General features: G+C 45.1%; 1 protein-coding gene across 3 annotated transcripts in view; it reads left to right on the forward strand.

Moving 5' to 3' along the window:
• KIF2C (kinesin family member 2C) overlaps window positions 1-13,217 on the forward strand; it is a 53,880-nt gene that overhangs the window by 15,039 nt on the left and 25,624 nt on the right. For all 3 annotated transcript variants that reach the window (XM_054037011.1, XM_054037012.1, XM_054037013.1), the window contains 6 exons: window positions 943-1,056; window positions 2,581-2,681; window positions 5,010-5,105; window positions 7,050-7,104; window positions 7,202-7,364; window positions 7,721-7,811. In XM_054037011.1, the coding sequence (XP_053892986.1) occupies window positions 943-1,056; window positions 2,581-2,681; window positions 5,010-5,105; window positions 7,050-7,104; window positions 7,202-7,364; window positions 7,721-7,811 (620 nt within the window). The remainder of the gene's footprint in view (window positions 1-942; window positions 1,057-2,580; window positions 2,682-5,009; window positions 5,106-7,049; window positions 7,105-7,201; window positions 7,365-7,720; window positions 7,812-13,217) is intronic.

The raw sequence follows: 13,217 nt of genomic DNA on the forward strand, positions 1-13,217 counted from the left end.
ATGGCAAAGTCCCCATCTACTTCAGTGGGAGCAAGATCGGGTCCTAAGGCTACTCAAGCATCATAAATTATGTTAAGGCTTAAGGGAGACCCGGTGGGTGAGGCAATGTCTCTTTTGCCGACAGAAGTTGTTCCATTAAAAGATATTACCTCACCCATTTTGTCTCTCATATTTAAGCCTTTACATGAGTTTATGCTGCCGAAATCTCTTAAAGACCTCTTGCTGGTAGAGGAGAGATTGGTATGGGGTGAGAAGCACTTGTGCCTCACTTAAAAAAACAAAACAAAAAAACACCTGCACACTATGCATTTAAATAACCTTATGTAGAAATATGTACTTGGCCTGCAATTCTGACACTGGGCAAACCTTGATTTTTAAGAAATCCGTGCAAAAGAACTATCTGAATACAATGTTAAGGCTGTACAGGTAAGTAATAAAGATAGGAAATGCAGAAGCTAAGGTACAGTGCATAGATATCTTCACTGCAGTAATCTTCAGTTCCATAGTCAAGTATTTAAGTAACTTTATCTTGGATCAAATACATGCAAAGATGTGATCATATAATTGGCAGTACCATAGTGCACACAAATGGGAATAAAGCTAAGGCTTACAGAGTTCTGCAATATCCTAATAGTGTTATATGTTGGCCTATTAAAGGAAACACTTACGAATTGTGAACTATTATTGGATTGGCAGTTTTTTTTATACTAAATTACTATGAAGTGGCCACTGGGTGCCTGCATCCCGTGCAAGTGCTCTCCCTCATGGGTTAGCCCGGTCTCCCTCACCTACCATAGAATGGGAGAGCAGGGCAACTCATGGCCTGACTCCTCTCCCCCCATGCTCTATTGTTGTCTTGGGACCCTACAAATCACAATTCTGTTCTCCCTCACTTCTGAGGTCTAACAGATACTGTTCTATTGACCTGCTTCCTTTCAACAGCTGGCCGAGCACGAACTACCAGGCCACATTGTGCTACAGAACCCTCACTGACAAATGTACATGAAGTTCTAGAAGAACATCAATCTATCAGAAGCAGCTCTTCAGCAAATCCAGGTAAATAAGGACTATTGTCTGAGGACTGGCTGGCTCAGTGACCAGCATTGCATCTCTAAGCAATGTTGGTTAAGATTGTTTCCCCATATGCTCATAGGTTTAATGTGACTTCCTGGAATGTGGCTTAGCAGCAAAAGCAAACCTCCTGATGACTTCAGATTTAAATATGGTACAGTTTTGATATACAAATAGGTCTGCTTGGAAGGACTGGCTCCACCCCAGAGTAGCAATACAATGGCTTTCTAGCTAGCTTCAGTAGCTGGTAGCTATGCTCTGAAGACACCACTGGTCACTGTGATTTTTGTTGGGGGTGAATTGCCCATACCAGTAAGGTGACCTCCTACCTTTTAGCTTTAGGTGCCTTAATGCTGTGCTGCTATGGCTTGGAGTCCTGACGCTAGTAGCCAGCCCACAAGCACAAAGTTCTCCCCTGGCTTCCACCAGCCTAGTTACTCCTTGTTGGATGACCCCAACAGCCCTTCCAGTCTCAAGTCTACTCTAAGTTCTGTAACTGCCAGGCACTCTGACTTCCCCTCTGCTTGTCACCCCCCAAAGGTGTGAACAGCCCCCAGTTATCAGTTCACTTCGGCATGCACACGCCACACAGATTGCACAGCAGAGACATGCTTGAGGTAAAAAATAAAGTTCACTTAATAGAAAAATCACAGATGAACTAGTAAGGAAAGGCAAACACAAGTTACACAAAATAAACATAGACACAACTTCAGGCTTTACACTTCTATATTGGATAAATTCCCTTTGCTAATACAGTTACCCATTGCCTCGGAACAGCTTCCCACCATACTCCCTGTCGCAGAGGGGATCCAGTGTTTCATGGACCCGCTTCCTGCGTAGAGGCTGCCCCTGTTTCTGAAGCCTTTGTCCTCAAACCCCTTCCCTTTTTAACAGGGTTTACAGCCTTTTTTCTTTCTCTCAGATTATGGTTATTCAGCATGTGGGGAATTCCCTCTCTACTTGATAGCTGGGGCAAATCAGTGTCTTCCCATTAACTGGTTCTGTTTCTCTTCCTGGGCTATATTCTGGATCATCACTTTTGTTTGGTTCGATAGGAAGCACCCCTGCCTGTTGTGAAGTGTATTTGCAATTGTAGTACAGTGTATGAGCACAATACTCTATGTACAGAGATTCATAACCACAGTCTGTATAAACCTCTCCTAATGACCATCAAGTTCAGAACACTACAAGCTTTCATGAGACCTTACTTGATATATTTATTAACAACCTTGTATACAAAACCAGATGATTCAGTTGCCAACTCCTTGGGATTCAGACCCTTGTGGTGTCTGTCCCTGGATTGTCACAACCACTGGATGCAACTGATAAGGAACACTATCTCCAGGACAAGACTCTAGGTCATGATATCCCAGTTTGTACAGAAGAGGGTTTCGTATGTCGATGGGTGTGGGGGGGGGAGGGTGTAGCTAAAGAAATTATTCTGCTTAAAAGAAACTTGTTTGTGGTAACAACTTCACAAAAGTGATGTAAATGTCTGTCTTTTTCCAGTGCGGAGGAAATCTAATATTGTGAAAGAGATGGAGAAAATGAAAAGCAAGCGGGAAGAGAAGAGAGCCCAGATAAGTGAGATCAGAACAAAACGGGCACAGGTGCAGTATTTGATCAGGGAGTAACCCTTGGTTCTGCAGAATAAACTCAAATAAGAAAAATTCTATAGGATAGTGTTTATGGTGGTCAAACTAAAACACATTTTGGACTAACCTGGCCAGTGTTTGGTTTCAATTTATACTCCGTGTGGATTTTGTTTTAAAGTGTCATGCATAAGGGTGTAATCGGAACCGGTCTGATCTCTCCAGACTGAATTTGTTTAGGGGTCTCCTGGGTAGCTGTTTCTGCAGCTGAAGGCTTTTAAACCCCAGACTTGCTCTTTCAGTTGCAGGTGGCATTTCTGAATCGTAGAATTGTAGAACTGGAGGGGGACCTTGATAGGTCATCTAGTCCAGCTCCCTGCACTGAGACAGAATCAAGTATTATTTTAGACCAGCATTTTTCAAACTGGGGTCTGTGGACCACTGGGGGTCTCTGAGGGTACTCCAGGGAGTCTGCTGGCCCCACTGATCAGCTGTTCCCCAGTGTGCAGGAGGCACTGGGAGGGAAGGGGAGGGAGCAGAATCATGTCCAGGGCTGCTGGCCCCGCTGATCAGCTAGGGTTCCACCCTCCCAGTTTCGCCAGGAGTCTACTGGAATCAGGCTCTATCTCCTAGAGGCTACTGAAGGCAAGCTGGGAGATTTTAGGTGCTAAAAGTCTGGCGGGGCTAAGGCATGCTCCCTGCCTGTCCTGGCTCCGCGTTGCTCCCGGAAGTGGCTGGCATATCCCTGCCCCCCTTCAGGGGAGGAGGGGGGCAGGGGGTCTCCGCATGCTGCCCTCACCTCGAGTGCTGACTCCACAGCTCCCATTGGCCGGGAACTGCAGCTAATGGGAGCTGCAGGGGTGGTGCCCGCAGGCAAGGGCAGCATGTGGAGATTCCCTGGCCCCCCTGCCTAAGAGCCACTGCCAGAGGGATGTGCCGGTCACTTTCGGGTGCCACCTGCGGTAAGCACTGCCTGGATGGAGCCCTCACCCCTTCCTGCACCCAACCCACTGCCCCAGCCTGGTGAAAGTGAGTGAGGGTGGGGGAGAGCGAGCAACAAAGGGAGGGGAGGATGGAGTGAACGGAGGGTGGGGCCGGAGTGGGGCCTTGGAGGAAGGGGTGGGGCGGGGTCTGGGGCTGACTGGTGAGGTTTGGAGGTCCCTGAAAATTTTTAAATCAAAATGGGGGTCCTCCGCTTGCTAAAGTTTGAGAACCACTGATCTAGACCATCCCTGGCAGGTGTTTGTCTAACCTGCTCTTAAAAACCTCCAATGAGGGAGGTTCCACAGCTTCCCTTGGTAATTTTGTTCTACTGCTTAACTACCCTTACAGTTAGACAATAGGAAAAACTTCCTAACTCCCTTGCTTCAACTGAAGCCCATTACTACTTGTCCTCTCCTCAGTGGATATGAAGAATAATTCCTCCTCTCTATAACAACCTTTTATGTACTTGAAGACTGTTATCATGTTCCCCCTCAGTCTTCTCTTCTCCACACTGACAAAACTGGGCTTGTTTAATCTTTCCTTGTAGGTCATATTTTCTAGACCTTTAATCATTTTTGTTGTTTTCCTCTGGACTTCCTCCAATTTGTCCACATCTTTCCTGAAGCCCAGAACTGAACACAATGTTATTGAAACTATCACAGTATTTTACTGAAACAGATTTAATCACTTTTTGGATCATTGAACTAAGCATAAATTGAACAAAATGATTGGCCACTAGCACTGGAAAAGAGGAGTGGTGACAATTGCAATACTGGAACTCATTGACAAATGGTAGCGTAGGCCGATGACAAAGTAATCGGCCCATAGATAATCCTAGATTACTGTTGAATGGTCTCTCCTCTTCCCTGTCCTGTGAATCTACCTCAGGGAGTGCAGACATAATGCGGTATTCTTATTCTCTTCTCGCTACGCACGGGGAATTTACTATGCTTAAAACTTAATGCTCTTCTTACTGTTCTGCATTGTCAAGTCTTGAAACTCATCAGTATGGCAGTCAGAGTAAACTTCCCAGCTTGATTGAGGTGCTACAACGCAGACGCAGCACAAAGATTTGGTACTACGGAGAGGAAAATTGGGGTACAAATGGAGAAATGTGAGAGAAGGCAATGGATGGGTAGAGAGGAGGTGTGCTTATCCGCAGTTGAAATGAGTACTGAAAACTCGTTCAGCTCTGTCCCTCCTGCCGTATAGGAAGATTGTCCCCTTCCAAGCAAAATGAGATTAGAGTCCTAATCATTCCATCCGGTTACTTCTAGATGAGTCTTTCACGTGTCTTTGCAGCATCAGGACCGAGTAACAATATACTGATGAAGTACGCTAATGCCTGTCATTGCTTTGCAGGAATTTGATAGCAGCTGTCCAAACTGGGAGTTTGCACGGATGATCAAGGAATTTAGAGCTACTTTAGACTGCCAACCAATATCTATGAATGACCCAGTAAGTAAATATTTGGAATTCTTGACTGCAACATACCAATATCGCCTGTGATTTTTTTTTTTCCACTCATTGAACACTAGTGCTTAGATAGTCATTATCGAAGACATAACCAGAAATACCTTGACTTGCCTAGTTTAACTTGGTGTAGGTATGGATAAGCAGGAACAGCGCTACATCATGGCTTAGTATTGAGTTCACACTACAACATGGAAAATGCAAGTTCAAAGCAGATCAGCAGAACAAGCTGTGAAGATGGTGGTGGAAACTGCCACCACTGGAGTGAAGACTACATTAAATGCCAGAATAACTGAAGTATCATCCCACCTTCGGAAAAATATTACTCTGATCTGTCAGTGACAAAACTTGAGTCTGGAGAAGTAAAACGTAGCTTGCTAGCTGTCAACCCGTGTTCCAAACTCTTGACATGTTGGTCAAGTGCCTCTAACATGAGGAGGCTGAAAACAAAGTGGTGATGTTGTAAATGCCACTAAACTGCAGAATAGGGATTTGCCCAGTCAACAAATTCTTTAAATACCTCTTCTGGCTCGGCTCAGCTCAGCCAGTGACATATGCGGAATGTGGTCTTTCCCAAACAAAATGATCCTATAGCTAGGAATCTCTGAAGTCCAAACTTACTGCAGTGTTAATGAAGAGCTCTGATCTAGTGAGGTCACTATGTAGTTGACCAGATTTGCATATTGCAAAGTTATTACATCCAAATTCAACCTTAGTGTCCCACTGAAATCAGGGGAGCTACTGGAGGGCTGAATTTGGCACATTGATTATAAACATTGCAAAATATCATGTCTGTTTGGATTTTTAATCTGTTTTGGACCAGGCTCTCATTAGCCCCGCACACTGTGTATAGATCTTACAATATTTGCAGCAGGGTGAGTGTTCTGCAATAACAGGATATGGTCGTGGATAACCTGCCAGCAATTGCTCTGCTCTGATCAGTAGTGTTAGAGAAAACTCTGGTGGTATTCACAGAATAGTGATTGGGAGGGACATTTGGCTATTTCTATGCTATTGACTTAAGTTGACCTATGTTAGGCTAACTTACAGGCATGGCAGTAATTACTGTGGTAGTTCATGTTCACACTACCTTCCTTCAGTCAGTGGTGTGCGTCCTCACCTTGAGCACTTTCACTGACTTAAGGGGACAATGTGGGGGGCTGAGAGTCAGGGCTCTCAGCTCCTTGCCAGGCTGCCCCTTTCCTCTGCCCCATTCCTGGCGTGGAGCCAGGGGGAAATCACCCCAGGCCTCTCGGCTCCCCGCCAGGGCATGGCAGCTAACCGGACTCGAGGTGCAGAGCTCCCTGCCAGGCATAGCTGTGCTCCTGGTGGGGAGCAGGGGCTGAAACCCCAGGAGGGCAGCCGGGCTTTGGGCAGGGAGATCCATGCCTGGAGCCTGCTGTAGCTACCCCGTTCCTGTTGGGGAGCCGTGGGGGGCAGCTGGGCTTCCGGCAGGGAGATCTGCACCCGGTGTCCAGTTGGTTGCCCCATTCCCAGCAGGGAGCCGGGAAGCCCGCTGTGGCAGCCCAGCTTGGAACAGAGCAGGCAGCAGCCTGGCTGCGGAGTATGGAGCCATGAAATTGACAAGAATGATAGCCAGTAGATGCAAGTAACAGTTTTTACAGGGACACTGTCACCTGAACTACACCGACCTAATCCCTGCACCTCTTGTGGAGATGTCAGTTCTTGACCTCTTGATGGAGTTGTCTGTGTAGTAGGGCACTTGCGTTGGCAGGAGAGAGGCTGTATTATGTACGCTGACGTAATTAGGTTGACGTAAGCTGCCTTACGTCAACCTAACGCTGTAGTGTCGACCAGGCCCTTGTATCCTTACAGCCTCCACTGCGACACTGATTTAGCACAGGTGTGGTTGGGGGGAATAGGGATACTCTGGATTCAGTCTTTCGGTAACCTATCCTTCTCTTAAAGATAGAAGAGCGCAGGATCTGTGTTTGTGTAAGGAAGCGCCCTTTAAATAAGCAAGGTAAGTGTGCATGTGTATTGGCAAAATTTAGCCTGGACTCTGACGCCAGTTTGACATCATCACTCATTCATGTTACAAATATTTTTTCTATCAACAGAACTTCACAAGAAGGAATGTGATGTGATTACAGTTCCCAGCAAGTGTGTCCTGCTGGTGCATGAGCCGAAGTTGAAAGTGGACCTAACAAAATATCTTGAGACCCAGGCATTTAGATTTGATTTTTCATTTGATGAAACTGCTTCCAATGAAGTGGTTTATAGGTAATGCCACTTCTTACATAGTGGGTGTGAGCAGCACAGGACTAACATGGTCACAATGAAAATTTAAAGAGTTATTACCTCAGATTGTCTTAGTTTAAAGGGATTGATAGTTTACAATACAGCTAACCATATTTGGTTTTGGTAGAGTCCAGTGGACTGTGAAACATCTAACAGGAGCCCTTAGCTTGGTTTCTGTCTGATCTTAATGTTTACTACTGGATCCACTTCCATTTGTTGGGATTTCTGGGAATTATTTGAATATTCTAGATATATAGTGATTGCTGAAGCCAAGTATGCGCTAGTCAGGTGTCTGCCTCCTTTCTTTGTGCCTTATTTTTATACTTTTGAATTCCTAGGTTCACTGCGAGGCCTCTTGTACAGACCATCTTTGAGGGTGGAAAGGCTACGTGTTTTGCGTATGGGCAAACTGGCAGCGGCAAAACACATGTAAGTGACTGACTGGCTGTCTTCTAAAGGCCTCCGATATCTCCGTTTAGATAAACTGATTAAAGCACTTTGGGATATTTAAGATAAATAGCCTTTCATCCAGCATTTGGATCTTGGTTTTTGATCGTCCTTTTGAAATGATAATGGAGAGAGGTCACTTATCTTACCAAGAGGTGTTAGTAGCCACTAAAACTTCAGCAAGCGAATAGCTGCTTCCTTTCGTATTGCACAGACAGTCATGAGGCTGACTCTGTCGGTGTTATTTAGTGGTTGAAGACCAGGCCCTGCTGACTTGTAATCCTGGCTCTGTCCCTAACCTCAGGCAAGTCTCAATCTGTCTCCGTTCCCCAGCCTGTGAAATGGGGGACTAGCCTACTCAAAGATGTAAGGATTGTTTGTATCATATTTTGAAGATGTACACTTTAAAGACTCTCTCAGCTCTTCCAGTAATACTTACAAAAATAAGCTTCGTCTCGTACACGAATACCCCCTGATCTGGATATTGCTTGTGGAGTGGGCAGATCTTCGTTGCTGGGAGTTAGGTATCTTAAGCTTTTCTCTTTCACTTCAGACTTTCTGCAGATGTTCTGTGGCATCACACTCTGGTCCTGGTTCACTGCCTTCATCACACCAGCTTTTAGATTGTGGAGACCTTGCTAGTGTGGACACTTCTTTTTTTTACCTACAGGATACTCAACACTAGACTTTCAGTAACTGGAACCTGTTTCCTTCCCCTGTAGCTTTCCAATTATTGGAAGCGAAGTCTGAATTTCTCTCCCCTCAGGTCTGTGTTTTTTAGTAATGATTTTCCCCAGGTCATGTAGCACAGTGGTCTAACTCAAACCTCTAATCGGTTAGTACCAGTTGATTAGACACATGACTAATCCTGGTATAAAAGATTGATGCTAAGGAAGATAAAGGTCCAAAAAGTAGCCTAGGAATTGTCTTGTGGCTTGTTACTTCCCATTGGTGTTACCCAGACATGCAAAGAAAACAACTCCTTTTGCAACTTTTTTTATTTCTCATAATGGAGGTGATCCCTGGTTGTGGCCACTCCCTATATACCTTATTGATTTAATTCAATGGGCTCATAAATGTTCACACCTATAAAATGAGGTTTATTGGCTTCATCTAAAAACTTCCTGGTCATCAGTTTGGTGCTGCTACAGTCCAGCGGCAGAATCTGATTTCACAGGCAAAGAGCTTAGGCCACTTCAATTAGTGTGGAATGGGCAGGTCTGTCCCAGCAGTGATCTTCAGCTAAGTAGATTCTGCTAGGAGATCTAGGTACAAATTATAGGTAAGAAAACTACATTTTTCCATGTTTGATCACTGATCCAGGATCAGAACTAGTGCTGGAAAAAAATGGCTGTTTGTGGAAGGACTTGTACTGTACATTGAACCCTGGCAGACTAAGATACTGGATCTTGTTAGGCTAATGGTTTATATTAAATAACTTTAGTTCCAGGCTTTAGAGGGTGTAGTGTTAATAACTGTTACAGCAATTAACTTCAGCAGCTCCCTTCGTTTTGTTGGAATTGAAAGTATTGTGGATGGATGAGCCAGATGGTAGTCACAGTGACACTAACAAGGTTCTGCCAGGTTTGGAAACAAAGTGAATTCTGCCTTTTCATAGATTCATAGATTCTAGGACTGGAAGGGACCTCGAGAGGTCATCGAGTCCAGTCCCCTGCCCGCATGGCAGGACCAAATACTGCCTAGACCATCCCTAATAGACATTTATCTAACCTACTCTTAAATATCTCCAGAGACGAAGATTCCACAACCTCCCTAGGCAATTTGTTCCAGTGTTTAACCACCCTGACAGTTAAGAACTTTTTCCTAATGTCCAATCTAGACCTCCCTTGCTGCAGTTTAAACCCATTGTTTCTGGTTCTATCCTTAGAGGCTAAGGTGAACAAGTTCTCTCCCTCCTCCTTATGACACCCTTTTATATACCTGAAAACTGCTATCATGTCCCCTCTGTCTTCTCTTTTCCAAACTAAACAAACCCAATTCTTTCAGCCTTCCTTCATAGGTCATGTTCTCAAGACCTTTAATCATTCTTGTTGCTCTTCTTTGGACCCTTTCCAGTTTCTCCACATCTTTTTTAAAATGCGGCGCCCAGAACTGGACACAATACTCCAGCTGAGGCCTAACCAGAGCAGAGTAGAGCGGAAGAATGACTTCTCGTGTCTTGCTCACAACACACCTGTTAATGCATCCCAGAATCATGTTTGCTTTTTTTGCAACACCATCACACTGTTGACTCATATTTAGCTTGTGGTCCACTATAACCCTAGATCCCTTTCTGCCGTACTCCTTCCTAGACTGTCTTTTCCCATTCTGTATGTGTGAAATTGATTTTTCCTTCCTAAGTGGAGCACTTTGCATTTGTCTTTGTTAAACTTCATCCTGTTTAACTCAGACCATTTCTCCAATTTGTCCAGATCATTTTGAATTATGACCCTGTCCTCCAAAGTAGTTGCAATCCCTCCCAGTTTGGTATCATCCGCAAACTTAATAAGCGTACTTTCTATGCCAATATCTAAGTCGTTGATGAAGATATTGAACAGAGCCGGTCCCAAAACAGACCCCTGCGGTACCCCACTCGTTACGCCTTTCCAGCAGGATTGGGAACCATTAATAACAACTCTCTGAGTACGATTATCCAGCCAGTTATGCACCCACCTTATAGTAGCCCCATCTAATTTGTATTTGCCTTGTTTATCGATAAGAATATCATGCGAGACCGTATCAAATGCCTTACTAAAGTCTAGGTATACCACATCCACCGCTTCACCCTTATCCACAAGGCTCGTTATCCTATCAAAGAAAGCTATCAGATTGGTTTGACATGATTTGTTCTTCACAAATCCATGCTGGCTATTCCCTATCACCTTACCACCTTCCAAGTGTTGGCAGACGATTTCCTTAATTACTTGCTCCATTATCTTCCCTGGCACAGAAGTTAAACTAACTGGTCTGTAGTTACCTGGGTTGTTTTTATTTCCCTTTTTATAGATGGGCACTATATTTGCCCTTTTCCAGTCTTCTGGAATCTCTCCCGTCTCCCATGACTTTCCAAAGATAATAGCTAGAGGCTCAGATACCTCCTCTATTAGCTCCTTGAGTATTCTAGGATGCATTTCATCAGGCCCGGGTGACTTGCAGGCATCTAACTTTTCTAAGTGATGTTTAACTTGTTCTTTTTTTATTTTATCCGCTAAACCTACCCCCTTCCCATTAGCATTCACTATGTTAGGCATTCCTTCAGACTTCTCGGTGAAGACCGAAACAAAGAAGTCATTAAGCATCTCTGCCATTTCCAAGTTTCCTGTTACTGTTTCTCCCTCTTCACTAAGCAGTGGGCCTACCCTGTCTTTGGTCTTCCTCTTGCTTCTAATGTATTGATAAAAAGTCGTCTTGTTTCCTTTTATTCCCGTAGCTAGTTTGAGCTCATTTTGTGCCTTTGCCTTTCTAATCTTGCCCCTGCATTCCTGTGTTGTTTGCCTATATTCATCCTTTGTAATCTGTCCTAGTTTCCATTTTTTATATGACTCCTTTTTATTTTTTAGATCGTGCAAGATCTCGTGGTTAAGCCAAGGTGGTCTTTTGCCACATTTTCTATCTTTCCTAACCAGCGGAATAGCTTGCTTTTGGGCCCTTAATAGTGTCCCTTTGAAAAACTGCCAACTCTCCTCAGTTGTTTTTCCCCTCAGTCTTGATTCCCATGGGACCTTACCTATCAGCTCTCTGAGCTTCCCAAAATCTGCCTTCCTGAAATCCATTGTCTCTATTTTGCTGTTCTCCCTTCTACCCTTCCTTAGAATTGCAAAGTCTATGATTTCATGATCACTTTCACCCAGGCTGCCTTCTACTTTCACATTCTCAACGAGTTCCTCCCTATTTGTTAAAATCAAGTCTAGAACAGCTTCCCCCCTAGTAGCTTTTTCAACCTTCTGAAATAAAAAGTTGTCTCCAATGCAGTCCAAGAATTTGTTGGATAGTCTGTTCCCCGCTGTGTTATTTTCCCAACATATATCCGGATAGTTGAAGTCCCCCATCACCACCAAATCTTGGGCTTTGGATGATTTTGTTAGTTGCTTGAAAAAAGCCTCATCCACCTCTTCCACCTGGTTAGGTGGCCTGTAGTAGACGCCTAGCATGACATCTCCCTTGTTTTTTGCCCCTTTAAGCCTAACCCAGAGACTCTCAACACTTCCGTCTCCTATGTCCATCTCTACCTCAGTCCAAGTGTGTACATTTTTAATATATAAGGCAACACCTCCTCCCTTTTTCCCCTGTCTATCCTTCCTGAGCAAGCTGTACCCATCCACACCAACATTCCAATCATGTGTATTATCCCACCAAGTTTCAGTGATGCCAACAATGTCATAGTTGTATTTATTTATTAGCACTTCCAGTTCTTCCTGCTTATTCCCCATACTTCTCGCATTTGTATATAGGCATCTAAGATACTGGTTTGATCTTTCCTCCCAGTTTTTTCCTGACTCTCCTTTCTCTCTGCCAATATAGCCCACACTCCCTCTTGTTTCCGACTCATTTCCCCGGTCTCCATGTTCCCCACTTACCTGTGGGCTTTGCTCACCTGTCCCCGTCGAACCTAGTTTAAAGCCCTCCTCACTAGGTTAGCCAGTCTGTGTCCGAATAGGGTCTTCCCTCTCCTCGAAAGGTGAACGCCATCTCTGCCTAGCAGTCCTTCCTCAAATAGCATCCCGTGGTCTAGGAAGCCAAAGCCCTCCTGGCGACACCATCTTCGCAGCCAGGCATTCACCTCCATGATGCATCTGTCTCTGCCCGGGCCCCTACCTTTAACAGGAAGAATTGAAGAGAATACCACCTGTGCTCCAAACTCCTTCACCCGTGCTCCCAGAGCCCTGTAGTCACTCTTGATCCGCTCAGTGTCACACCGCGCAGTATCATTTGTGCCCACATGGATGAGTAGCATGGGGTAGTAGTCAGAGGGCCGGATAATCCTCGACAATGCCTCCGTAACGTCTCGGATACGGGCCCCCGGCAGGCAGCATACCTCCCGAGATGAAATGTCAGGGCGACAGATGGGCGCCTCCGTCCCCCTCAGCAGAGAGTCTCCGACCACCACTACCCTAAGTTTCCTATTCGCAGTGGTGGCAGCAGACTCTCCAGCCTTAGGGGTACGAGGCTTCTCCTCCTTTACTGTAGGGAGTGATTCCTTCTTTCCTGTATCAAGAAGAGCATAACGGTTACCTATAACCACGGCAGGAGGGTTCGGAGCAAGGGTGGAGCACTGCCTGCTGCCAGAAGTAACCAGCTGCCAGCGTCCACCCTGAGCCATCTCCTCCTCCACCAGTGGTGTATCAGCAGTCCTGTGTACTGGGACAGCTACCTCAGCTGTCTCCACAT

The sequence above is a fragment of the Malaclemys terrapin genome, chromosome 8 (genome assembly GCF_027887155.1).
Source record: "Malaclemys terrapin pileata isolate rMalTer1 chromosome 8, rMalTer1.hap1, whole genome shotgun sequence".
Lineage (NCBI taxonomy): Eukaryota > Metazoa > Chordata > Testudines > Emydidae > Malaclemys > Malaclemys terrapin.